Source organism: Neoarius graeffei, chromosome 16, assembly GCF_027579695.1.
Source record: "Neoarius graeffei isolate fNeoGra1 chromosome 16, fNeoGra1.pri, whole genome shotgun sequence".
NCBI classification, from domain to species: domain Eukaryota; kingdom Metazoa; phylum Chordata; class Actinopteri; order Siluriformes; family Ariidae; genus Neoarius; species Neoarius graeffei.
Genome location: NC_083584.1, coordinates 53,541,370 through 53,569,301, shown reverse-complemented (window position 1 = coordinate 53,569,301; position 27,932 = coordinate 53,541,370). Strand labels below are relative to the sequence as shown.

The window sequence follows — 27,932 nt, the reverse complement described above, 5'->3', positions numbered from 1 at the left end:
TGAGGAAGAAAGCCAGGCTGCTGTTTAATCTTTCCACAAGCTCAACATCCTGAAACGTGCGCGCGCACACACACACACACAGTCACAGAGTGCTGTTCCTGCTTATTCACTGCACTAGGCTTGGAAATGACATCTTGATTGTAAAAGTTCATCTGCAAACATTACCTTGTGGTGTCTGCTGGCTATATCTGCACTGATGGCGCATACCAAGGCAGCAATGTCATCCACAAAACGGTCAGGAAAACGCTGACGCCTTGGCACATCCAGCTTGGAAGTAAGGAAAAGGTGATGAACCATACTCTTCACCTGAGAGAGACAAGAGAAAAAAAAAAAAAACAAGATCAACTGTGAGCTACTGTTCAATTAGGCCACACCAATTCGATTAGTTGGTTCTCGGAATCGCCGCTTGAAGAAAATGCAAAATGAAAAAAATAATAAAATCGAAATCAAACTCCCACCAACAGAAAAACATCATGGCTGATGGTTCAAAATACTGAAGACTGCAGGTTGAGGTCACGTGACGCCGAAAACCAATCAAATCGCCCCTTTCACTTTAGATAAAGACTTGTGGAAGAAACATGGCTGTGGAGGGGAATCCTGCAAAGCCTGTGTGTGTGATTGTTAGGATATTCAGCGAACAGAAGCGTAAAATCTTTGACAGGTGTGTCGAAATTCAAGACGGGGAAAACTTTGCACAGTTGTACTCAAGATGCCGTGAGCTTGTTACCCTGCGATGCGCCAACTTGGACAACAACTCTGTGGAGGTGGATTTGATTTATATATTTCACTGATTGATGTGAGGGGCAAACAAAAAATCATTTGAAGTATTTAGCCATCAGAAGTAGCCTACTCCTGGTCAAATCTTTTTTTCTGTGCATTGTAGATGTTCAATTGACTGTAATTCAATCGTTTATTTAGCCGATCTGTTTACTGGTTTGCCTGTATTGTTTGGTCTATTTCCACCGTTAATTTTACCATCAGAGCATTTTTTTAATTTTATTTTTATTTCGCTCGCTCGCTTCATATTTTTCCTGAAAAAATCCGAGAACCAACTAATTAAAATTGGTGTGGCCTTACGTATCCCCCCCCATTCTTGCTTATATCAGAATGCAAGCAATCGAAGGAATAGGACACTTATTATGAAGGTTGACTTCAACAGATAATTAACCCTGAAAGAAGTAAGTAAAGAGCAGTGTCTCTCCCCAGGGATTTCAAATAGCATCCTGGTAAACTGCCATTTTGAAATAGCATTTTGCTTCTTGAATTGGCGTCAAAATCCACCCGATATGTTTCATAAATGCATTCAGTGGGTAAACAGGAAGTTGATGTGCGACAGACCTGAAAACGGTGCACACGGTATAGAACCCCAAGCTGAAGCTCGGTACCAAGTAGCTACAGTTTGTGGTTACTGAGAAAAAGGGTGTTTCGGACAGAGAGGTAAACCAGAATCCTTCGGAGCGGGGGTATATAAGTAAGTAGGACGGACGGACGGAAGGAAGGAAGGAAGGAAGGAAGGAAGGAAGGAAAGAAACTCACCATGAGCTGGAAGAAAAACCAGGCTTGCTGCAGCGCTGCCTCTCTCACTGTGCTGGTGCTCACCACCCACTGCAGAGCCAGCTCCTCGTGTAACAACTGGGCAAACAGAGCACGAATTAACAGACACACACTTGCACACATGCAACAAATCCACGCACCCTCCCCATATGCACACATACATACCACCCCGTCTCAGCCCACTTGGAGACATGAAAGAAACGATGAGATGAACAAGGGATGAAATATGAAAGTAAACAAAACAGTGCGAGTTTTACCTTCCTGGGCATGGGTTTCAAGGGTGGTGCGAGTAAGGAGGTGCCCTCGACGAACGCCGACATGCGGTTAGCAGCCCGTTCACTGGCCTGCTGCAGCGGCCATGGTGAAGGAGCATGAGGAGGATGAGCAGGGTGCGGAAAAAAAAAAATGGAAATGATGAAAGGAAATGCATGCACTGATGAACAGGAAATCTAATAAGCGCAAATATCAAAAGGAAAAAGTAACTGAAAAAAAGAGAGAGATTAGGTTAAGAAATGCACTATACAGAAGTTTAGCAGAAACCTGCTGATCAAAATATCTACATTCTTTTTAACAAAACTTAGTGTCGATAGTTATTAACTATGATGAGTTCATCATATGATTTGTTCCAGATGATGAACAGCTAAATTTAAGAAAACGATTATCCATGGAAAAACTGGCAAAACAAAATATTTTCATCCTGACACATTTTCTGTCAAGAACGGGCTACGCTGTCTACACTGTAAGACTACTGTACACTGGCTGACTTCACTAACACAGTTTTTACTGTAAATTACTGCAAGAAAATAGAGCGCTGAAAGAGAGAACAGGGATGAAAAGGTGATGAAGAGTAGATTTTGACTGGACATGGAGACATATCTACGACCCCCATTCACACCCACACATTAAATTACCTCTCACACATACAGACTCAGAGGTATAGTATGGGGTAAAACGGTGGTGATGGGTGAGATAGGGGTGTATGATTAAGAGGGTCTGATATAGGGGTATTGTTAATACAGCAGTGGGATGTAAAAGCAGTAAACAATTTAAAGGACATCGAGGCATAATGTTCGTAATAGTGACGTTAGCGTGAACATGATCTTTGTGCATAAGATATTACTAGGATAATAGGGGATGGTAGGATAATAGTGGGTGATAAAGGGTTATAAGGTATTAATAGGACCACAGTGGGGTAATGATGATGGGGTTATAAAGTATTAATAGGACAATCGTAGGTAATAATGGGTAATAAGGTTGGACGATATTGGGGTGATACTCGCGTATGGGGTAAGTATCAGCACCTGCTTAAGCTCACAGCTGGAGTTGGGGTTCCGACGGAGCACTGCTCTGGAGCCCCCAGGAGCATAAGCAGAGTTTACCCAGGAGTGAGAGCGGTCTATTCCCTGCTTATTCACCAGTCACAAACACAAACACACAGTAGCACAGGAGACACAGTCAGCTGGATACTCATCAGTAAGGAAGGGGAAAAGCAGAAACTGGACTGATGAACAAGACATTTCGGGGAAGGCATAGAAGAGGTTAAGTTATAAATTCTTCAGCACTGTAATGTACCATCCCACATAGGAAGCAACTCAACCACATTCAGCAGTTAGGATAGGAAGAGCCTGCTCCTTTTATCCCACACAAACAGGAAAAGCAATGGGAGGGTAGTTGTCGTCGATTTTAGACAGGAAGAATGGGAAAAAAAGGCCATTGTTCATTAAATCTATACAAAAGAAAGGGAAAAAGGCTGCACTATACATACAGATATTTATTCGCACAAACGCGTTTTGGCGTGTGCCTTCCTCAGTGTGCTCCCTGAAGGCACACGCCGAAACGCGTTTGTGCGAATAAATCTCTGTATGTATAGTGCGGCCTCTTTCCCTTTCTTTTGAACTGACTATATATTAGGTCAGCACTCTCAGAATTAATAAAAACACATTGAGTGAAGCCTACTCCTACCCTTATGCACCTCGTTAAATCTATACGCCTAAAAGAACAATTGTGGATTATGAATAAGAAATTCTTGAAGGGGTCGATGGAAGGAGAGAGTAAAATGCCCACCTTGCTGCCAATGATCCTCTGGACTTCATCATCAGGCGAGGTAGGTGTGGACGCCAGGTCAGGGTTTGAGTTACTGATGCTCTTGGAGCGGGATAGGAGGAGACTGCTGGGGCGGGCAGTTGCCCGAGACAATGTTGCATACTGGATAGGAAGCTCATAGGAAGATCCACTCACTGGGAAGAAAACTGGGGTGTTAAAGTGTATGTAATGCCTTATTGTAATACTTTAAAATGAATATACGTCATTAGTAATGACCAAAATGAATTAATAAAGCAGGGGGGAAATAATATTAAATTATTTATTTTATTATCAAGCACAAAACTATCGATAAACCGCAGTTTCTGGATCCCAGAAAAAGGCAGCCTTGCCCCAGGGCTAATCTCGCATGACGTCACGCGTGGAACCCTGGTTATCTGGGTCATTTCTGTTCGTCTGACTCTGTGCTTGTTTACTCGCTGAAATTGGATATTGTTGTTGGAATCTTACAAAAATAACGATGGAAAAGTGCTGTGTTGTTTTTGGATGTTCAAATTCACATACAGCAGGACATTCTGTTCACGAATTTCCGAGAAATGACACCAATCTAAAGTGACAGCGGGTGAGGTTTGTGCAAACGAAGCGGGCAGATTGCATCGCCGACTAATAATAAATCTGATTCATCAAGTGTTTATCACCACCAGAACGACCACATGGGAATTACTGATTTAATGACATTTGATCAGACATTTGGACAGTTCGTCGATTCCCTTATTATCACCCATTTCATATTTTCTTTCAATAATTACACTGAACGCGTGTACGTTTTAAAGATTATATTTCCGCATTTATTGAGGTACAGTACACACGTAAATATTTTCCCTGTATTGTGCAGTGGCCAGCTTAGAAAAATCCATAAACCAATCTGTGTTTCCAATTCTCTCTGGCTGGTGGTGCGCTATCGGCGGTGAGAGGGACTGTTGTGAACTGAGTGAACTGGCAGTTTCTCGTCTTGGGGGCTCAAAAAGATAACCATTTACTCTGGAATATCCTTGATGATCATCTGCCCCATCATCCAACATGTAAGAATCCCAATCACTATCAAAATTCTCTCCAAAACGTGATTCCATATCGAGACTGGTCTAACCACTGCTGCACACATGAACGAAATTGATACCTGAATTGTTACACGTGTGACGTCACGCACACCTTCGGGATCTTCCGGATCAGTCTCGGCAGATTCCGTGAAAATCGGCTGATCTTACTGATTTTCCATTAATTTATGGCCTTTTGGATCAACTATGGTTCGAAAATACATGGTCAGTCAACATAATGATAGTTGCTTTGTACAAGGAAGGAAATAAAGCGGGGTTTAGAGGCATTACATTCACTTTAACAGCCTTCCACCTTTCAAAACCCATCATATTATGCTCGCTCCACATGTTTAATTGCCCAAGGACTACTCAGTTGGTGAACATAGGAACACTGCTGCAGTTGTGAACACTATTGGCCCTTTTCCACTACCCTTTTTCAGCTCGCTTCAGCTCACTTCAGCCCGACACGGCTCGCGTTTCGACTACCAAAAACCAGCACGACTCAGCTCGTTTCAGCCCTGCTTAGCCCCTAAAACTCGCACCGTTTTGGAGTGGGGCTGAAGCGAGCCAAGCCGTGCCGAGTGAGGCTGGGGGCGTGAGCAGACACTCCCCTGTGCACTGATTGGTGAGGAGGAGTGTCCTCACATGCCCACACACGCCCCGCGAGCACGCTGGGATCTGTAAACACCGCAAACCCGGAAGGAGAATAATTATGAATTACGAGAATTTCTGAAGCCTTATGCGCCTCGCCTCATCTATACGCTCTTGCCAGTATCTGTTGGCGTTGTCGGTGACAACAAGCCACAGCACCAAGACCAGCAACACTAACGACTCCATGTCCTCCATGTTTATTGTTTACTATTCGGGTCGTGAGACTACCGCTGAAAAGACCACTAGGATACTGTACATGGCTCTTCCTGTCACCGTTGCAACCTCTGAGCGCTCATTCGTATGCCCTTCAAATAATGTGCGCAGTATAGGCTATTGATGTTTTATTATGAGCCATGTACAGTATCCTAATGTTTTTTGTTTCTGAGTTACATGTTCGTTTGAAGGACTTCGTTTTTGTAGCCTAGTACAGTGACATACAGAGCATCGTGGACGAGTTCGCGGAGCGCAAGGCTCGTCGTATGCCCTTCAAATAATGCGCGCAGTAGGCTATTGATGTTTTATTATGAGCCATGTACAGTATGTCGCCTAATGTTTTTTTGTTTCTGAGTTACATGTTCGTTTGAAGGACTTAATGTACAAAATAACTATAGTTGCACCCTGTAGTGTTGAAATTGGTAAACACAGTGCATTCAGTGAGGTTTGCACCGCCCTCCTTTTATTTCTGACTCTTCCTGTCACCGTTACAACCTCTGAGCGCTCATTCGTATGCCCTTCAAATAATGTGCGCAGTATAGGCTATTGATGTTTTATTATGAGCCATGTACAGTATCCTAATGTTTTTTGTTTCTGAGTTACATGTTCGTTTGAAGGACTTCGTTTTTGTAGCCTAAAATGATGTTATGATAAGCATTAATAAAGGGCCCGGTCATTTGCCCCGCCCCCGGCCCGGCTCTGACTTGTTCCGCCACTGTCACTGATGTCACTGTTTGCGCTGCTTAACGACATCACGTGACGTCCACCCACTTTCGCTAACTCCACCCAATGTGTCCACCCACTTCCAGCCAGCACGGTTCAGCGTGGTTGTAGTCGAAATGCAACTCCAACAGCCCCGCTCAGCTTGACTCAGCTCGACTCAGCACGGCACGGCTCAGCCGCGTTTGTAGTGGAAAAGCGGCATAAGTTTCAGGCTGCTTACACAATGACAGCGTGCATTAACTTGAACTGGGGGCCAAGCTTTTTTTCTGTAGCGGATACAAAACAAATGTTGAAACGTGGCAAAGCCAAATGATCAATTAACTAAACCAGATCCACATTCCACCGTGTACATTTATGTAACTTTAATCAAGCTTTCCTTTAAAGGCAATAACTCTAGCCCAATAAGTACAGTTGAAGTGTGCTGGTACAGTGTGGTCAGATGGCTCACCAGTAGGGGGTGGCACAGGCTCAGTGGTGGGCAGATGGAAGCAGTAGTGGATATAAGAGGCCAAAAGACTGTTGCGGCCGTGCTGATCTTGGTTCCCTTCCAGATTCTTATGAATTTGGTTGACCAGGAGTGCCATAGCCTCGAAAGCTGCACGGCCCAAGTTAACTGTGGAGGAGGTGGAGGTCAGAAAGAGTTTAGGAAGCAGAACAGTGTGATGAAATGTAAATAAATTCAGGGGATTAAAGGGGTGCGAACCGATCTGGCCGGCGATGACAGGTGGGTGGACGATGAGGAGGATGAGTTTGTTCAGAAGCTGGTGTAGGAAGCGAACACAGGTGTCCAACAGTGCTCCCTTCAGGGCTGCCATGGTGGCTTTCAGTTCAGCCTCCACATTGGCCTCAGTGATGATCACATCCTTCAGTCTGAATGGGAAAGAGTACTCCTCTAAGACATGTACCAGGGTGAAGAACTTATCCAGGTACGGGTCCTATACACACACATGCACGCCAATTAATTATATGACCGCTTCAGTTCATTACAGAAAGATTGAATAATTAAGAGCAGTTGTTGTCATCTATATTTGATACCTGAGTGTGGACTGAGGAAGCAGCAGTCACCTCTACACTGAACACTCCTTTGTGATTGTCCACCCACTTCATTCCTGGAAGCTGGACCTAAAACACAAACGCATACATATGAACTCATTTTACTTACATTCAGATCAAAAGATAGCTCTGAACCAACATTCTTACATCAGGGGTGAGGACGGAGTAGCTGGCTGGGGGTTTCTCCACAGACACGGGCAGGCTGAAGGATCCTGTGCGCAGACGTCCATGCTGCATCAGAGGAATCCACTGCGAAGAAGAGCACAAGCTCTCATAACCTCACCAGATCAACAGCTTAAATGTATACACTTATAACACACACAGTACATCGATACAGTGGTGCTTGAAAGTTTGTGAACCCTTTAGAATTTTCTATATTTCTGCATAAATAGGACCTAAAACATCATCAGATTTTCACACAAGTCCTGAAAGTAGATAAAGAGAACCCAGTTAAACAAATGAGACAAAAATATTATACTTGGTCATTTATTTATTGAGGAAAAGGATCCAATATTACATATCTGTGAGTGGCAAAAGTATGTGAACCTTTGCTTTCAGTATCTGGTGTGACCCCCTTGTGCAGCAATGACTGCAACTAAATGTTTCCGGTAACTGTTGATCAGTCCTGCACACCGGCTTGGAGGAATTTTAGCCCATTCCTCCGTACAGAACACCTTCAACTCTGCGATATTGGTGGGTTTCCTCACATGAACTGCTCGCTTCAGGTCCTTCCACAACATTCGATTGGATTCAGGTCAGGACTTTGACTTGGCCATTCCAAAACATTAACTTTATTCTTCTTTAACCATTCTTTGGTAGAACGACTTGTGTGCTTAGGGTCGTTGTCTTGCTGCATGACCCACCTTCTCTTGAGATTCAGTTCAGATGTTTTGACATTTTCCTTTAGAATTCACTGGTATAGTTCAGAATTCATTGCTCCATCAACGATGGCAAGCCATCCAGACCCAGATGCAGCAAAACAGGCCCAAACCATGATAGTACCACCATCATCTTTCACAGATGGGATAAGGGTCTTACGCTGGAATGCAGTGTTTTCCTTTCACCAAACCTAGCACTTCCCATTTAAACCAAAAAGTTCTATTTTGGTCTCATCCATCCACAAAACATATTTTCAATGGCCTTCTGGCTTGTCCACGTGATCTTCAGCAAACTGCAGACGAGCAGCAATGTTCTTTTTGGAGAGCAGTGGCTTTCTCCTTGCAACCCTGCCATGTATACCGTTGTTGTTCAGTGTTCTCCTGATGGTGGACTCATGAACATTAACATTAGCCAATGTGAGAGAGGCCTTCAGTTGCTTAGAAGTTACCCTGGGGTCCTTTGTGACCTCACCGACTATTACACGCTTTGCTCTTGGAGTGATCTTTGTTGGTCGACCACTCCTGGGGAGAGTAACAATGGTCTTGAATTTCCTCCATTTGTATACAATCTGTCTGACTGTGGATTGGTGGAATCCAAACTCGTTGGAGATGGTTTTGTAACCTTTTCCAGCCTGATGAGCATCAACAACACTTTTTCTGAGGTCCTCAGAAATCTCCTTTGTTTGTGCCATGATACACTTCCACAAACGTGTTGTGAAGATCAGACTTTGATAGATCCCTGTTCTTTAAATAAAACAGGGTGCCCACTCACATCTGATTGTCATCCCATTGATTGAAAACACCGGACTCTAATTTCACCTTCAAATTAACTGCTAGTCCTAGAGGTTCACATACTTTTGCCACTCACAGATATTTAATATTGGATCATTTTCCTCAATAAATAAATGACCAAGTATAATATTTTTGTCTCATTTGTTTAACTGGGTTCTCTTTACTTTTAGGAGTTATGTGAAACTGATGATGTTTTGGGTCATATCTATGCAGAAATATAGAAAATTCTAAAGGGTTCACAAACTTTCAAGCACCACTGTATGTCTGCAAAAAAAAAAAAAACATTCTGTGGGCCTTTCAAAAGACACGCAAAGTATTACAGCAAAGGGATTAAGCCAATGCAGAGAAATACACTAAAAGCTGTAGTCATGGGAAGGCACATGATTCAGGTCAGATGGTCTGGAACAGAAGGCCCTCTTACAGTGTAGCCCACAGGTGTCTCGAGCGACGTGTTCTGTTTGGGCTGACAACTGATGTGGTAGAAGGTGAACAGTAGGTGATGGTTGTCAGTGAGGTTAGCGGGAATTTTCATCTTGACCTCCTCATAGAATTCAGGAGACCTGGGAAAAGAACATGTGAATGCTTGTGTGAGAAACTGAGCGATTATTAAAGCTCCACTCCTTCATTCATTCATCTTTAGTAATCGCATACTTGTTATGGTAGATCACTGGTGTGTATGCCTCTTTGCAGAACTCGGCACAACTGGATTTTCCAAATATGACCTGTTTCACAAAGAAAAATGCAATATCAAGACACCTAATGATGGAACCAGCACATTCTCTCACACACATCATATCGCATCAGACACAACTGACACGGACAACTCTTTTCTGAAAACAAAATACCAGATGCTATCAAGAGTAATTCTGCTGAAAGCGTAACTGTACACCATGTTTCTCAGACATCTTAGCACAGACTAGGTAGGACGTACTCTGAGCTCTTCACATGTCTTCTACAGCCTATCCAGCAACTTTCTGGTTTTTGTTCACATTTATCCAAGTCCATCAGAACTTTGCACCAGGCATTATGTCTGGTCCTGGAACATCCCAGGCATTTCTATTCATTCAGGTTCACATAACACTGTTCTGGTAAATCTCTGGGATACAGAAAAGTGCATGTGAATCATAAGTTGGCCTAGTGGTTAGCGTGTCTGCCTCACAACTGGGAAGTCACAAGTTCTACTCATGGTCGGATCATACCAAAGATCATCATAAAAATGGTACCTACTGCCATCTGGCGAGACTCCACAATACAGATACAAGTAGAGAGTCAAACTCTCATGGTTACCAGAGGACCACCCCACTGTAACCCTAGCTATGTAATTCTTGGGTTTCTGTCACGTGACTTTTCTTAGCGATTTCACTTCCGGTAAAACAGCTGGTGGTCTAGCAAACCAAAACGGCTGCCGTAGTGCAAACAACTCAAGATAACTTAGAGTATGCTCATACTCTCGAAGCCACTACTCACAGATATATTCAGAAAATTGCTATGTGCAATGGAATAGACCCCTATAGTCTGGGAAAGGAGGATTTGTTATATGATCTCGAAAACTACCCTTCAATCGAGTTCCCCGACATCTTGAACTATCTGGGTGTTGCAGACATCCTTCTACACCGCAAAACAGATGAAAGCATGGAAGAGTATGGAGGCTTACAACTTTTTTGAATGTTTCTGGGTAAAGGACCTCGGTATCAAGTCGCTGCCAAATGAATCCTATAGTGTGTGTGGGTTTTTTTTAAAGCTTTTTGTTCGCGTCTTTACAACGAAGTGCTGCAAGTTGAAGTGTAAGCAAACAGTTTGCTCGATTCTCACTTGCGTTGGCTCTTATCTCTCAGGTAAATATCATTCACAAAGATCATCAGAAACCCTTTTAAAGACCTGGATCTTAGTTAAACAAAGACAGTGATCATGGCGCATTGTAACTGTATGGCTGGGTAAGAATTTTGTCACGACCTTCATGCATATGGACTTTGTGAGGAGTAAACAAAGGAATACCTGGGGACTTTAGTGCTTCGTGACTAAAAAAAGTACCGTAAAATAGCAACACATAGCAAGAAAAGTACTTGGAAAACACTAAGGACATAGCTGAGAGGGAAATACAAACCTTTCACCAAGTGATCACTGCAAACTCGAGCATGCTTCGACTCGGCTCCCTTCGATTTCAGTGAGAGGTTCAAAAGTCACCTTTCTCAACGTCTTTTTGTGAAATCCTGTGTTTGTTCATGGGAAACCCTAAAGAAACTTTTATCAGTTTCACGGTTTGATCGATTCGAACAACCCGAAACAACGCAAGCGTAAGGCATTTTTCATGCGAGCAATGCACCTTCTCCGTACAAACGCTTTGTCAACGGAGCTTTGGCAGACCACCAGCTAAAGTTGTGAATAACTAATGAGGCGGATGTGATGTCACATGAAACCCAAGAATAGGCGAGAGACCGAGGGCTATAGAAATGGAGATCGGCACTGCCCAATGTGCCTTAAGGGCCTGGTTAGTATTGGGACGGGAGACTGCCCGGGTAGACCAGGGCCTGGCACAGGAAGGACTTTTGCATGTGAAAGGGTTTTTTGAATTCCTGAATATCACAAGTTGTTGATAATTGCTTTGTTTAATGAAATTAACCTGAATTACTAAGTGGTAGGGAAAAATGTAATTTGCGTGAACTGCAAAACCTTCTCAACATGCGTCAGAGAGTAAATAGTTATACTGGGATGTTCTGTTGCAAGAGCACCAGTAACTTCAACTAGGAAAGCAGATCATAGTCTGCTGTTCAAGTCATCACCACAGCAATCACAGAAATGCAGTAAAACCGTGCTCGGTGCTCCAAAAGTATCTTAAATACACAGTGTAAGGACCTGTAGAACGAGATCACAAAAACAGCTGTGAAGCGAGCACACAGGGTTCTCCGTGTGAGAGCACATCTCTCTGGCTAGCGCTCAAACTTTGTTTACTCCCGCTCAGCAGAGCCAAAAACTGAGCCAAAGTCAAGTTGATTTATGTTAGTTGATACGTGCTCCAAAGAATGTCTGACTCCTCCACTCTTATGAGTGCACTAATTATGCCAAATCATATCCAAGTACTTACACATTTAAAGAACAATAAATAATCAGAACATTTCAACAGTCACTGGTTGACAGATAAAAAATAAAGACATCAAGTTCCAGAAGGGGGGGGGGGGGGGGGGGACCCACACACATCGTCCACACAATATAAGAACGTTAAAATTGCACTGTGACTCTTTGGTCTGTAGACTTGCTAATGAGCATATAGCAGGGCTTTCCACTAAGGCCCTGTCCACACGGCAACGGATTCAGGTGACTCCGATACAATTGCTTATCGTTTAGGCCTGGCGTCCACACGGCACCGGCGTTTTGGGTGCCCAAAACGCAATCTTTTTGAGAACGGGTTCCAGAGTGGAAAGATCTGGCAACGTTGCCGTTGTGAAGTCGTCTGGATGAGTAGAATGGATTTGTTTACGATGACGTCACAACCACATGACTGTGAGTGCTTCACGCCGGGTAGAAGTGTAACGAATATCACCAGGAAAAAGCCTTACAGAGCACTAGTGAGAGTGAAACACGAGCTTGGATATTATTATTATTATTATGTTCAGTGTTAGTTCACAGTAGTAATGCAAGAAGCAGAATAGTGACAGTAATAGTGAAGCAAAAACATGCAATTGTACAAACACTGCAGCTCTACAGCAAAATATTCATTTATGAAATGGTCTGATTCTTAACACCAGTAGTGCCAATGATCTTCTCATTGCGATGCGAGTTGTCAACAAATCCTATAACTTGGTTCATGAAACGCGCTTACAAAATATTTTCACTGTGAATATTTATTGTGTAATGGTGCAAAGTGAGAGAGAGACTCTGCCTTTAGGGCAGAGTCAATCCCGCCAGCAAAAATAGGGAAAAAAAAGGAGCGATCTCACCTCTTCAGATGTGGGTTTAAGTCCTACAATACATTCCTCAAAAAGGGCGTAGAAGAAATTAATCCATCAACGTGTATCATTCAATTTATTCCGGACCATTAAAGACGCCGCCTTCCGCGTAGAATCATACGTCATCCTCGTCGCCATATTGGATAGGTCAAAGCGGAGAATAAAGATTCATGTGCTGCGTTTAACTGTACCAACAGGTTTACCGTCCAAACGAGATCATATGGGATTACCTTTCACAGGTGAGAAACAACAAATTAATCCATCAACGTGTATCATTCAATTTATTCCGGACCATTAAAGACGCCGCCTTCCGCGTAGAATCATACGTCATCCTCGCCGCCATTTTGGAGAGGTCAAAGCGGAGAATAAAGATTAGCTGCGTTTAACTGTACCAACAGGTTTGCCGTCCAAACGAGATCACATGGGATTACCTTTCACAGGTGAGACTGGAAAAATACTTTTCATTGTATTTGGTCATTATAATGTAATTTTACAAACAGATTTTCCTGACTTTGTGGCTAATATGAAGTCTCGCGCATAATAGTTTATGCGCATGCGTCCTTACTTCTTCTATTGTTCTGGTGTCTCCGAAGGGACCGTCTTACAGCGCCCCTAGAGGTGTGGCATGTGTATTGCATCATTTTCAGCAAGCGTTGCGTTGCCATATGGACCTGATATTTTACTGATTGTTGCCCATTTGGACGCGATATATTTTTAAATAACATCTCGTTGCCGTTGTCGTGTGGATGTAGCCTAAGGCTCATACTAGCCAGCCATGACAAATAAGTAGCCAGCTTGGGGGGGGGGGGGGGGGGGGGGGGTAGTAAACACACAAACTCCTGTGCACACAGTTCCCAGGATTAAATGTATTTTCCACAGACCATTTATTTATTCACTTTACTCAAATACAAAGTAAAATAGCAGTAAATCTTTCTTTTCTTGTGTTCAACTGACAAACTGAGGTTGCAGGTCATTATAACCTGTTGAATAACAGTCAGAGTGACAAAAATATAACCTGTGGACCTGGCTACTGTTGCCCTGTCTTGGAGTGCAGTGGAGCTGCATGGTTCCTCTTCTGGTACTATAAAATAAACATGTCTAATTCATGTAGCAAATGATTGGAATTTACTAAATCACATACTGCAGCAGTAACAATGTAACACATGTAGGGCTACGTTAATTATGGTATAAGTGCTACCATTGAAATAAATAATCTGAAAAAAAATAATTGGCAACAATGAATGTCCCTTTTGGGATGAATAAATTAATCTGAATCTTAATACTATTCTGAAGCACTTCCACTGACCACCACTTCCCTTCTTTAAGAAGCCTTCCAGAGTCTGCTGATTAAGTTTTCTTTTAGGTGGCATCTTTCCCACACCTATGGGCAGGAATAAGCAATGAACATGAACATTCAAAGCACGAGAGCATTATTCAAAAACCGTTCATGTTATTATTATTAGCCTAAGTATGCCTGCATAATAGACAAGCTATATTAATTTCTCAGACATTTGCTCTATTATTATTATTATTACTACAACAACATATTGCATCTTTTTTATTCATTAGTGTATGCCAGACGCTAATGCACCAATGAAAACTGTGATTTGCGCACCGAAAATAATCAGTAATAGGCTATACAAGCTCACATAGTGCATCATGAGGCGTTCCTGGCTTGTAAATCTCTTATTTTCAGTGCATGACACATTCGCGCAACTGAGCATGCTATGAATTAACAACGACAACAGTCTGCAGTGGTGGCTACACAAACGCTCAGCAAACATTTCTCCATTTGTGTATGAAAATACACTCCAACGACTCAGTTTGATTTCATTCACAACCAACGGTGTCTTTTGATGCCAGCACGTAATTGAACGAGAGAAGACTGGTTTACTGGAGACAAAATAAGCGTTATCTCTGCTTCTGTTCCCTCCGATGTCGCCTCCGACAGCCCCGACACACTACTGCCTCTGCTGAGTGCGCGTGCACACACCGCATGTCGGGGCCGCGGATGAGTTACTCTCCCTTGATCAACGAAGTCGGCGGGGAATTTGTGGTTATTATCGGTACAAACAGCGTGAATCACAACTTAAATGAGTGCGATTCAGTTTGACATTATTGTCAGTCCGTTAGATAAACATTTAATTTTATTAAAATCGAAAATTAATATTTAGAGCCTGTGGGCTACAAAAATAATAGTCATTAAAGTAGCCGGCTGGACTTAATTGTGTAGTCGGCTGTATGGCCGGCAGCCAGCACTTGTGGAAAGCCCTGGTATAGTAGTGTTACTACATATTACAAGGAGTGTTTAAAATATTATTTGTTGTTTATTGTGCACTTAGACAAGGAGCACAAATCCAAATGGGATTAAACCTCTAAATCTAGTTTTCATTAGAAACCGGTGAAAGAGATGGCATCAAGCCACAGCTGAAACCTTCTGTATGAAAGTGACCAACCACAGCATAGGAAGTATCTGTAGCCCCTTTCCCACAGCCTGTTGGGAATCTTAAGCCTTTATTCCACCTTGCGTTCTATATAAAACATCCGAATGAGGAACAGGGGTGTGTGTTGTTCTGCCTCTGAGCCGGAACGATTAGCAGTAACAGAGCCGGAATCGACGCCTGTGTAAAAGGGACAGCTGGTACAGCGGGACAGGGGGGGTGATTTTTTTTTTTTGACGCTGATGTTATTCTTTCCGAGACCAACACAAATTCAAACGTCTCCGTCTACAGCGTCCAAGGTCTGCGCACCTTTCTGCCTCAAATCAGAGCACTTTTTTCTCCACGCTCTCACGGAAGGCAGTCGCATTTCTCTGCTCTCCTCTCCCTTATTTTCCCTGCTTGTGCTCCTCTGTCTCGTCTCGTCTGTCTATACTTTTGAGAGACTCTCTCCGCACTGCTCTCCAAACTAAAAAAATCACGTAATTGATAAACTGGTCTCTTAACGAAATTGACACAGTTTTCTCGACGAGAAGCCTGGGTTCGGGGGAACCCGCCTGTCCTGCCAGAACGTTCACGGCTGGCTACACGATGGATGCATGGGAGCAGTGGCAGGCCGTGTGCCTGGCGATTCTTTCTGTGGAGGACATTGAAGACATCTACCTATTTGGAACCATGATTACAGGACTTTTGCTGATTGGATTAGGCATTGCCCTGGTTTATCGAGGAAATCAGAAAACGGGGACAGCTGTTCAAAGCCCCATAAAGCTGCCCGACATGATTGAAGTGGTGGGCAGAGCTGTCGGCACTCAGACTGTGGCTATTCAGAACTTGAACCGCAACATGGATGACATCATGGAGAAGCTTTCGGCTTTGCACAGAATTGATTCGGAGACCAGAATGGACAAACAGAGTGGTCGTGTAAAAGAATGAGTCTACTCGCCCCAAGACCAAACAATCCCAATCTTATCTGCTTTCAGCTCCCTCAGACAGCACTGGCCTCGGCCAAGGCCGTTGCTGGGACAACATCTCCCCCTGAAGGTCACTGCTGTGAGATGCTCTCGCATTCCTTCCCCCACTTCCCGCAGTCGCCGCTTTTACCCCCAGTGTGACAAGTGGGTGCATGACCAGTGCCATCATGGCTGCAGGAATGGACAGCTGCTTGCTTACCTCTACCTCCTTCCCTCCCCCTCCCCCCCACCCCTGATCGCCCGCCCCCCTCAAGTCCCGAGTTTTCATGTTGTAAAGTGTACTTGTGTTATTTTGTGCTTATGTGCTGAGGTGTTTTTTTAATGTTCCCACACTGTACTCCTCACAGGAGCATAGCGTGGGGGTTGCTTTATTTCCTCCTCCCCTCTCCTCATGTTACTCTCTATTTTTTTCTTTTCATTCCTGTCTTCCTGTCCTGTCTACTCCCCCTCTGTCAATTCTAAGTGTGTATGTAAGGACAGGTTGATGGTCAATTTTGCTGGTACTTGTGACTAGTGATAATAAAGGGTTCATTCATTCAAATCACTTCCTACTTCTCTTCACTTTCTCCTCCAGCATAATTCTGACTGCACAAACCATGCTCCCCCCCCCCGTGTTTGCAAGTGTAGTTTTCTGTGTTTCTGTGACAGACTTTTGTTTCTGAAAAGCCGTCCTGTTAAAGGACACAATCATGTTATAGATGCTGAAGCTGTTGCCTTCCTTAAATCTGAATTATTTAACAGAAGTGATCACATGATCATATGATGCTCAGTAACTTTGCTGATATTTGAAGAGGGGTATAAATGTGCACGGCTTACAAAATCACCTCAACACTCCACTCACTGGCTGTTGTTTTTAAAGCAGTGCTGGTATACTTGGGGTGTTCATAGTTCCAATGCGTAGGCACGCCATGCCTCTGGTTGTGGAATGCCGGCTCAAGATGTAAAAACAAACTGGCGCAGCTTCATGTGGTTCAATGTAAACAACTAATCCCGGAATATTCAGGTGTCTTCTTTACAAAAATATTGTGCTGTTGGTGGGGAGAAACAGGGACTTTTACTCATCTTCCGTTTTATGCTTCACAGAGACATGGCTATGCGATCTCTTTCTGGACTCTGCGCTGCAGCTGGCTGGCTTCCAATTTTTCAGAATGGATAGTAACACAGAGCTCTCCGGTAAAACAAAGGGTGGTGGAATCTGTTTTTATGTCAACAGTGGCTGGTACAGTGATGTGTCAGTGATCCTGCAACACTGTTCTCCTGACCTAAAATAATTTTTCATTAATTGTAAACCCTTCTACTCCCACTGTGAGTTTGCTTCATTCATTCTGGTCGGTGTTTCCATTCCACTGCAGGCCAATGTGCAGAATGCACAGTGCATGCTGGCCGATTAGATACTGGGTGTGGAGCAGACTAACCCAGACTCCCTAAGTTGTTGTCCTTGGTGACTTTAATAAATGTAACCTCAGCTACGAACTACCAAAATACAAACGGCATATTAAATGCCTGACCAGGGAGGAGAATCTTAGTGGATCACTGCTACACTACAGTCAACAATGCCCATCACATGGTCCCGAGCACTGCATTGAGCCACGTCATGTTCCACCTGATTCCTGCATATAGGCAGAAATTTAAGCTGAGGAAACCTGTAGTGAGGACGTCAAAGATGTGGAGCAATGAGGCTGCAGAGAACCTTAAGGCATGCTTGGACTGTACAAACTGGGATATGTTTACGACTGCTACCAATAGTCTGGATGAGTACACAGAGGCTGTGACATCCTACATCAGTGTAGCAGTTCCTGATATGGGTGAAGCACAGCAGGCGAGAGTTGATGTTCACACACAAACACTATTTGGCCTCCCTCCCTCACTCACTCACTCACTCATTGTGGTCAGGAGGGAGCCCCTTTTCTGTGCTCTCTCCCTCCTTTTATGCTCCATCCCTGTAATAAACACAAACACACACACATTAATTGACAGCAGGTGGAATGACTTAGCCACTAACCTTCCCCGACCCTGCCCTCCATTCACAGACTGCTGCTTGGTCACGCCCCCGCTGCCACATACCCCCACCGCCCGACTCAGGCCGGGGAGTTGTCCAGCCTGAAGCTGACTCCCCCCCCCGATGGGACAGGAAGTCCGCCACCACCATCTGTGCCCCCGGCCTGTGGATCACCTCAAACTTAAATGGCTGGAGGGCGAGATACCAACGGGTGATCCGCGCATTGGCATCCTTCATGCGGTGGAGCCACTGGAGGGGCACGTGGTCTGAACAAAGAGTGAAAGGGCACCCCAGCAGGTAGTATCAGAGGGCGAGGACCACCCACTTGATGGCAAGACACTCCTTCTCAATTGTGCTGTACTTGCGTTCATACATCGACGGTTTCTGGCTGATGTACAGCACGGGGTGTTCCTCACCCTCCACCTCCTGGGACAAAATGGCCCCCAGCCCTCTGTCCGATGCATCAGTCTGCAAAATAAAGGGGAGAGAGAAGTCAGGGGAGTGTAAAAGTGGCCCCCCACACAGTGCAGCTTTTACCTCAGAGAAGGCCTGTTGGCACTGCTCCGTCCACTGGACCGGATCTGGAGCCCCCTTTTTAGTGAGATCGGTTAGCAGGCTGGTGACATCCGAATAATTACGTAGAAACCTACGATAATACCCAGCCAGCCCCAAGAACCGTCTCACCTCCTTTTTGGTCTTGGGCCTCGGGCAGGCTGCAATCGCTGGAGTCTTGTTAATTTGGGGACGCACCTGCCCATGACCCAAGTGGAACCCCAGATACCATACTTCCACCCGCCCAATTGCACACTTTTTCGGGTTAGCTGTGAAGCCCGCTCGCCTCAGCGACTTTAGAACGGCCCTCAGGTGTTCCAAGTGCTGCGGCCAATTATGGCTGTAGATTATTATGTTGTCCAGACAGGTGGCCGCATAGGCAGCATGAGGGCGGAGGACCCTGTCCATAAGCCGCTGGAATGTAGCGGGCGCCCCAAACAACCCAAAAGGGAGCGTGACAAATTGGTGTAAACCAAACGGTGTGGAAAAGGATGTTTTCTCTCGGGATAGAGGAGTCAAGGGGATCTGCCAATATCCCTTCGTTAGATTCAGTGTTGAATAAAAGCGAGCAGTGCCTAACCAATCAAGCAACTCATCAATGCAAGGCATTGGGTATGCGTCAAATTTAGACACCGCGTTGACTTTTCTATAGTCCACACAGAACCGGACCGACCCGTCAGTCTTTGGAACCAGGACCACTGGGCTGCTCCAGTCACTGTAGGACTCCTCGATTATGCCCATTTCGAGCATGGCCTTGAGTTTGTCCCAAACCACCTTTTTCTTGTGTTTGGGCAAGCGGTAAGGGCGGCTACGCACTACCACCCCTGGGGGCATTTCGATGTGGTGTTCTATGAGGTGGGTACGACCAGGAAGGGGCAAGAACACGTCGGAAAATTCCTTTTGCAACTTGGCCACCTCCGTGAGTTGGGCCGGTGAGAGGTGGTCTCCACAAGAGACCGGAGTGGTCCAAGATGTTATCTTTTTCACCTCTGGCCCCAGCTCCGCCTTCTCCAGGACTACTGACACCAACGCCACGGGGACCCCCTCATTCCAGCGTTTTAAAAGGTTGAGGTGGTAGATTTGCAATGCCCCACCCCTATCTATTCGCCTCACCTCATAGTCGACGTCCCCAACTCGCCGTGTGACCTCGAAGGGCCCTTGCCACTTGGCGACTAATTTGGAGCTCGACGTGGGCAATAATATGAGCACTTTTTCTCCGGCGTGAACTCTCTAAGGCCCATGCCTGCCATATAGCCGGCTTTGACGCTCTTGTGCCTGCTGCAAATTCTCCTGGGTTAGGTGCATGAGGGTGTGGAGTTTTGCACACAGGTCAAAAACGTACCAGTTTTCGTTTTTGCTAGGTGAAGGTCCCTCCTCCCAATTTTCCCATAGTACGTCCAGAATGCCACGCGGCTTACGCCCATATAATAATTCAAAGTGAGAAAACCCCGTGGAGGCTTGCGGGACCTCTTGTACTGCGAATAACAGGGGCTCGAGCCACTTATCCCAATTACGCGCATCTTCACTTACAAATTTCCCGATTATGTTCTTGAGTGTTTGGTTAAATCGCTCTAGTAAGCCATCTGTTTGGGGGTGATAAACACTGGTGCGGACAGACTTAATCCCTAATAACCCATACAGCTCGCGCAGTGTGCATGACATAAACGAAGTGCCTTGGTCTGTCAGGATTTCTTTTGGAATCCCGACCCGGGAGATAAAGCGGAAGAGCGCTTCCGCAATACTGCGTGCTGAGATATTGAGGAGAGGCACTGCATTCGGATATCGCGTTGCATAGCCCACCAGAACTAAAAGCGATATCCCTGTGCTGACCGATCTAATGGCCCAACGAGATCCACCCCAATTCGCTCAAATGGGGTCTCGATTAGAGGAAGAGGACACAACAGTGCTTTTGGAGTGGCCGCAGGATTTACTAATTGGCATTCACGGCATGCCGCACACCACCGACGGACATCCCCGCAAATCCCTGGCCAATAGAACCGGGCCATTATTCAGGCTAGTGTTTTATCTTGCCCCAAGTGTCCAGCCAGGGGATTAAAGTGAGCCGCATGGAATACGAGTTCCCTACGGCTCTTTGGGATTAACAATTGGGTTATTCGTTCATTAGTTTGAGTGTCCTGCGTCACTTGGTACAATCTATCTTTAATAATAGCAAAATAAGGGAAGGTCAGTGCCGCACTTGGCTGAAGAGTTTGACCATCAATTACTCTCACTTGGTCAAATGCATGCTGCAGAGTCTTGTCTTGCAACTGCTCTAACGGTAAATCCCCAAGGGAATCCCCAAGAGAGGGAGGAGGAGTGAGCTGCTCCTCACTCTGATGCGGTATTGACGTAGACGGATCTGTGACCGCTTCTCCAGTCAATGTCACACCGGGATCTTCCCGTGATCTACTAGTGCAGGACCCACTACGTGTTAAATATTCCATCAGCTTTTTAAACCCTGGCCAATCAGTATCCAAAATCAACGAGTGGGTGAGACGAGGACTAACCGCCACCTTTACTCTATGCATTTGGCCCCGGAATAGAATACGGACAGACACTAAGGGATAATTGTGAACATCCCCATACACACACACACAACACTTTCACAGCTTGTGCCCTCCCCAATGCCTCACCTTGCACCAGGCGTTGGTGGATTGAGGTCTGATTACAACCGGAATCCACCAAAGCGTGATATGTATCCCCTTGAACACTTACCAGTATGCGATATGTTCCGGCCCGATCGGGGGCGGTTTCTGGCGCGTCGGGATCCATATCACAGCTCCCACCTCCCTTGCAGAGCTCTGACTCTGAAGATGCTCTGATTCCCCACCGTGCCAGCACGCCGGCCCAGGCTTTCCCTCTGCACTGGTGTTATGGGTGTCACTCACCTGAGGAGGAGACAACACAGACACGGAAGAGGGAGATGGGAGGACACCACGGGTGCGACAAGCCGGCTGGGGGGGAGCTGGCTGCCGCCTCTGCGGCAGGGGGACAGGGTGGGGAGGGAGACGAGAGACGGGGGGGAAGAGAGAGAGAGAGAGAGAGAGAGAGAGAGAGAGAGAAAGAAGAGAAGCGAAGGGAGGCGCCTCGTCTGCCTGCCATCGGAGCCGCCTCCAGATGGTCCTCTGCCAGCTTGATGGCTCGTTCCAGCAACGCCGGGGAGATGACACTGGACCTATTCCACCGTTCCTTCTGGAAGTCGAGAGATAAACTGTTCCAGTGCCACCAGATCGATTATCTCGTCGGCGTCGCGGTCTTCCACCCTCAGCCACCACCGGCAGGCGTCCCGGAGTTGCTGGCTGAATGCAAACGGCCAGCCGACCTCCTCCAATGCCAGCGTCTGGAAGCGCTGGTGGTGATGTTCCAGGGAGCAGCCGACCTGCTGCAGGATGGCTTTCCTTAGGTCAGCATACACCAGTCAGCTGTCAGCAGGGAACTGCTGCGCTGCGCCTCGCCAGTCAGGAGTGGGAGGAGGCGCGCCACGCGCTGCTCCAGCGGCCACCCCCACGCCTCGGCTGCTTGCTCGAAGACGTCGAGGAACGCTTCTGGATCGTCCTGCGGGCCCATCTTTGTGAGGGTGCCAGCTGTGGTGGTCGACGCCCCTGCTGACCCAAGCAGGTGCCGGAACGCCTAGCGATCTTCCTGCTGGGCCAGCATCAAGGCTTCGAAGCGTTGCTCTTGTTCCTTTCGGAGGGTGATCAGCACTTGATGCTGGTTCTGCTGGGTGGTCACGAGGGCAAGGATGAGCTCTTCGAAATGGGGAGGACTCCATGGGGTGGTTCCCTTCTGTGCTCCCGGGTTTCGGCACCACTGTAGCAGTTCCTGATGTAGGTGGAGCACAGAAGCACAGCAGGCGAGAGTTGATGTTCACAGACAAAACACTTTATTTGGCTTTTCCGCCCACCCACTCACTCACTCACTCACTCACTCACTCACTCACTCACTCACTCACTCACTCACTCACTCGTTGTTGTCGGGAGGGAGCCCCTTTTCTCTGCTCTCTCCCTCCTTTTATGCTCCATCCCTGTAACAAACACACACGCATTAATTGACAGCAGGTGGAATGACTTGGCCACTTATCGACCCCGCCCTCCATTCACAGACTGCTGCTTGGCCACGCCCCCGCTGCCACAATGAGTTTCTGTGAGGACTGCTGTGTTCTATCATGAACCAGGGTGAGTTACAATAATGACAAACCCTGGTTCACAGATAAGCTCAGACAGCTAAGGTTGCTAAAAGAAGCAGCATTCAGAAGTGGAGACAGGGACAGGTTTAAAGAGTCCAGGAACAGGTTTAGCAAGAGAAGCTAAATGACTGTACTCTGAGAAACTCCAATACCAGTTCTCATGTCAACCACTCTACGTCTGTCTGGAAAGAGGTCAGACAGATCAATAACTACAAACCTTCAGCTCCCCACTCTGTTAATGACTCGTGTCTGGCCAACCAACTGAATGAGTTCTACTGTCACTTTAAAAGACAAATGGGACTGTCCTGATAACATCCCCTGTGACTCCACACTCCAGCTCCAGCCCACCACCTCTACTACTGCCAAGGCCTCTACAACTTCACACCTCAGAGGCCCATCCACCCTCCACCACAGCCTCAACTTTCTCCATTCTGGAGAAGGATGTCAATAAGCTTTTTAAGAAGCTGAACCCCTGCAAAGCAGCAGGTCCCGACTCAGTCTCACCATTTACCCTGAAGCACTGTGCTGATCAGCTGTCTCCGGTGTTCACAGACATCAACATCTCACTGGAGACATGCCATGTGCCAGTCTGCTTCAAGACCTCCACCATTATCCTTGTCCCCCCAAAAAAACCAAACCCCAAGGATCACAGGATTAAATGATGACAGACCCATCGCACTGACTTCTCTGGTTATGCAATCCTTTGAGCTCCTTCATTTACCACCTTAAAATTATCACTGACTCACTCCTGGACCCCATGCAGTTCACCTACAGACCCAACAGATCTTCAGACAATGCCATCAACATGGCTCTTCATTTCATCCTCCAGCATCTGGACTCTCCAAGAACCTGTGCTAGAATCCTGTTTGTGGACTTCAGTTCTACCTTCAACACAATCATCCCGACTCTTCTGCAGGGCAAGCTCTCCTAGCTGGGTGTGCCTGACTCCACCTGCAGGTGGATCACTGACTTCCTGTCTAACAGCTTGCGAAGCTGGGGAAACACGTCTCTGACTACCAAACCATCAACACCGGATCCCCCCAAGGCTGCGTCCATTCTCCTCTACTCTTCTCCCTGTACACCAACAGCTGCACCTCCAGTCATCAGTCCATCAAGCTCCTAAAGTTCTCAGAGAACACCACCCTCAGCCTACAGGTGGGAGATTGACAATCTGGTGTTCTGGTGCAGGCAGAACAACTTGGAGCTTAATGCTCTAAAGACAGTGGAGATGATTGTAGACTTCAGGAGGAGCTCTGCCACACACACACACCCCATCACCCTTTTTGACTCTCCAGTAACCTCTGTGGAGTATTTCTGGTTCCTGGGGACTACAATCACTCAGGACCTCAAGGGGGAGACGGATATCTGCTCTCTCACCAAGAAAGTACAGCAGAAGATGTACTTCCTGCAGCAGCTGAAGAAGTTTGATCTGCCAAAGACAATGATGGTGCACTTTTACACCACCATCATTGAGCCCATCCTCACCACCTCCATCACCGTCTGGTACGCTGCTGCCACTACCAGGGACAAGGGCAGACTGCAGGGCACCATTCGGTCTGCTGAGAGGATGATTGGCTGCAACCTTATATTTCTTCAGGATCCGTACAAGTTCAGGACCCTGAGGAGAGCAGAAAGGATTGTGGCCGACCCCTCTCACCCCAGACACAGACTTTTTGAACCACTCCCCTCTGGTAGGAGGCTGTGGTCCATTAGCACCAAAACCTCACACCATAAGGCCAGCTTCCCCCCCCCCCCACTGCAGTTGCCTCATCAGTAAGGTCAGAGACCCTCACTGACTAACCTCACACTTCCAATCTGTGACATTAAAGCACTTTGTCTCTGAACTGCAATTTTGCACATTTCAAGGCCATGTCATACAACCCCGATTCCAAAAAAGTTGGGACAAAGTACAAATTGTAAATAAAAACGGAATGCAATAATTTACAAAATCTCAAAAACTGATATTGTATTCACAATAGAACATAGACAACATATCAAATGTCGAAAGTGAGACATTTTGAAATTTCATGCCAAATATTGGCTCATTTGAAATTTCATGACAGCAACACATCTCAAAAAAGTTGGGACAGGGGCAATAAGAGGCTGGAAAAGTTAAAGGTACAAAAAAGGAACAGCTGGAGGACCAAATTGCAACTCATTAGGTCAACTGGCAATAGGTCATTAACATGACTGGGTATAAAAAGAGCATCTTGGAGTGGCAGCAGCTCTCAGAAGTAAAGATGGGAAGAGGATCACCAATCCCCCTAATTCTGCGCCGACAAATAGTGGAGCAATATCAGAAAGGAGTTCGACAGTGTAAAATTGCAGAGAGTTTGAACATATCATCTACAGTGCATATCATCATCAAAAGATTCAGAGAATCTGGAAGAATCTCTGTGCGTAAGGGTCAAGGCCGGAAAACCATACTAGGTCCCCGTGATCTTCGGGCCCTTAGACAGCACTGCATCACATACAGGCATGCTTCTGTATTGGAAATCACAAAATGGGCTCAGGAATATTTCCAGTGAACATTATCTGTGAACACAATTCACCGTGCCATCCGCCGTTGCCAGCTAAAACTCTATAGTTCAAAGAAGAAGCCGTATCTAAACATGATCCAGAAGCGCAGACGTCTTCTCTGGGCCAAGGCTCATTTAAAATGGACTGTGGCAAAGTGGAAAACTGTTCTGTGGTCAGACGAATCAAAATTTGAAGTTCTTTATGGAAATCAGGGACGCCGTGTCATTAGGACTAAAGAGGAGAAGGACGACCCAAGTTATCAGTGCTCAGTTCAGAAGCCTGCATCTTTGACAGTATGGGGTTGCATTAGTGCATGTGGCATGGGCAGCTTACACATTTGGAAAGACACCATCAATGCTGAAAGGTATATCCAGGTGAAAGATCTGGACTGCAGGCTGGCCAGTTCAGTACCTGGACCCGCCAGCCTGCAGTCCAGATCTTTCACCCATAGAAAACATTTGGTGCATCATAAAACGGAAGATACGACAAAAAAGACCCAAGACAGCTGAGCAACTAGAATCCTACATTAGACAAGAATGGGTTAACATTCCTATCCCTAAACTTGAGCAACTTGTCTCCTCAGTCCCCAGACGTTTACAGACTGTTGTAAAGAGAAAAGGGGATGTCTCACAGTGGTAAACATGGCCTTGTCCCAACTTTTTTTGAGATGTGGTGTTGTCATGAAATTTAAAATCATCTAATTTTTCTCTTTAAATGATACATTTTCTCAGTTTAAACATTTGATATGTCATCTATGTTCTGTTCTGAATAAAATATGGAATTTTGAAACTTCCACATCATTGCATTCTGTTTTTATTTACAATTTGTACTTTGTCCCAACTTTTTTGGAATCGGGGTTGTACATCTCCATTTTGTGAACCTTTATTGTACATTCTGGTAAACTGTACAGCTTGGTTATTGACTTAGCCCACTACACACATTCTCTTCCTCTCACATGTTCATATCACGGCTCTTCTCCATCTTCATCATGTGACCTATTTTTGCACATCCCGGGACATGCTGTGCAGCTTGGACTTCAACAACTCATGCACATACCCCTTAAATATGTCCACTTTTCAAATTTGTATCTTTCAGATTCTTCTATTTTTTATTCTATGTATATACGGTAGCTACTTTTGTCTTTGCTAAATTCTTCTATTTTAACTGTCTAAGCACCAATCACCAAAGCAAATTCCTTGTATGTGAGAACGTACTTGGCAATAAACTTGATTGAATATCTGTGTAAAAAGGGCTACTGTGTGTGTGTGTGTGTGTGTGTGTGTGTGTGTGTGTGTGTGTGTATATATATACACTCACAGGCATGGCTTGGCTGGGGTCCTCTCCGGCCATGAACTGCACTTTTACAGCAATGTTCCGTACAGAACCCTGTCTGCTGCTGAAGTTAAGACTCTTAGGATATACATACAGCATATTCCTACAAGGAGAGAGAGAACAAACAATACGTAAACCTATCAGCTAACAGAGGCTCTTCTTTTTGGTCATGTAAACACAGTTAAGGCAACACAAACACCGACACACCTGAGTGAACAGTGTGCCCCAGTCCTCACCTTTCAGATGTTGTTCCTACAACATTCTACACCGAGTTGTCAATATATTAGGTACACCTATCTTCTACTCACTGGCCATATCAGATAAATCTCCCACAGGATCATTCTGAACACAGGCCATGTTAGCGTCTTTGTGTGCCTTAAACTGCCATAAACTAAACTAATTCACTCTCATCGGATTATAATAAATGGAATTCTTCTACAGATTAGGGGTAGGGTACATTAACCCTGTACATTAACTTTGCCAGCGAAGCTCGGCAGGTTTAAAATGAGTAGGTCATGTATTTAGACAAATATCTTTGTGAGTTTTTTATCATACAAGCATGATAAACATATTGACAGAAACTTTATACTTTACAACTTCCTATGTGCCCACTGCCAAATAATATTATAGTTTTTAAATGACCTAAATTAGATGAAACATAAAACTTGTCACCTTACTCAGTCACACCGAAGTCGGAGCTCTGAGTGCCCACTTACACATTCAGGGCAGCACGGTGGTGTAGTGGTTAGCACTCTCGCCTCACAGCAAGAAGGTCCTGGGTTCGAGCCCAGCGGCCGATGGGGGCCTTTCTGTGTGGATTTTGCATGTTCTTCCTGTGTCTGCATGGGTTTCCTCTAGGTACTCTGGCTTCCCCCACAGTCCAAAAACATGCAGGATAGGTTAACATGGGACAGTCTTGGGCTGAAGTGCCCAAGAGTGGCAGAACACACGTACGCAGCGGCTTTGCTCTCCGATGAACTAACTTTCATTGT

General features: G+C 45.6%; 1 protein-coding gene across 1 annotated transcript in view; it reads right to left on the bottom strand.

Annotated features, from left to right (window-relative positions):
* Positions 1-27,932, bottom strand: part of LOC132900851 (dedicator of cytokinesis protein 7-like) — a 151,882-nt gene that overhangs the window by 26,907 nt on the left and 97,043 nt on the right. Inside the window, exons 15-27 of the mRNA XM_060943181.1 lie at positions 26,926-27,043; positions 9,650-9,720; positions 9,420-9,558; positions 7,476-7,577; positions 7,311-7,397; positions 6,979-7,210; positions 6,724-6,888; positions 3,619-3,791; positions 2,856-2,957; positions 1,812-1,898; positions 1,537-1,632; positions 166-306; positions 1-49 (exon numbers count right to left, since the gene is read on the bottom strand). The exon at positions 1-49 is cut by the window's left edge and continues 65 nt beyond it. Of these exons, the coding sequence (XP_060799164.1) occupies positions 1-49; positions 166-306; positions 1,537-1,632; positions 1,812-1,898; positions 2,856-2,957; positions 3,619-3,791; positions 6,724-6,888; positions 6,979-7,210; positions 7,311-7,397; positions 7,476-7,577; positions 9,420-9,558; positions 9,650-9,720; positions 26,926-27,043 (1,562 nt within the window). The remainder of the gene's footprint in view (positions 50-165; positions 307-1,536; positions 1,633-1,811; positions 1,899-2,855; positions 2,958-3,618; positions 3,792-6,723; positions 6,889-6,978; positions 7,211-7,310; positions 7,398-7,475; positions 7,578-9,419; positions 9,559-9,649; positions 9,721-26,925; positions 27,044-27,932) is intronic.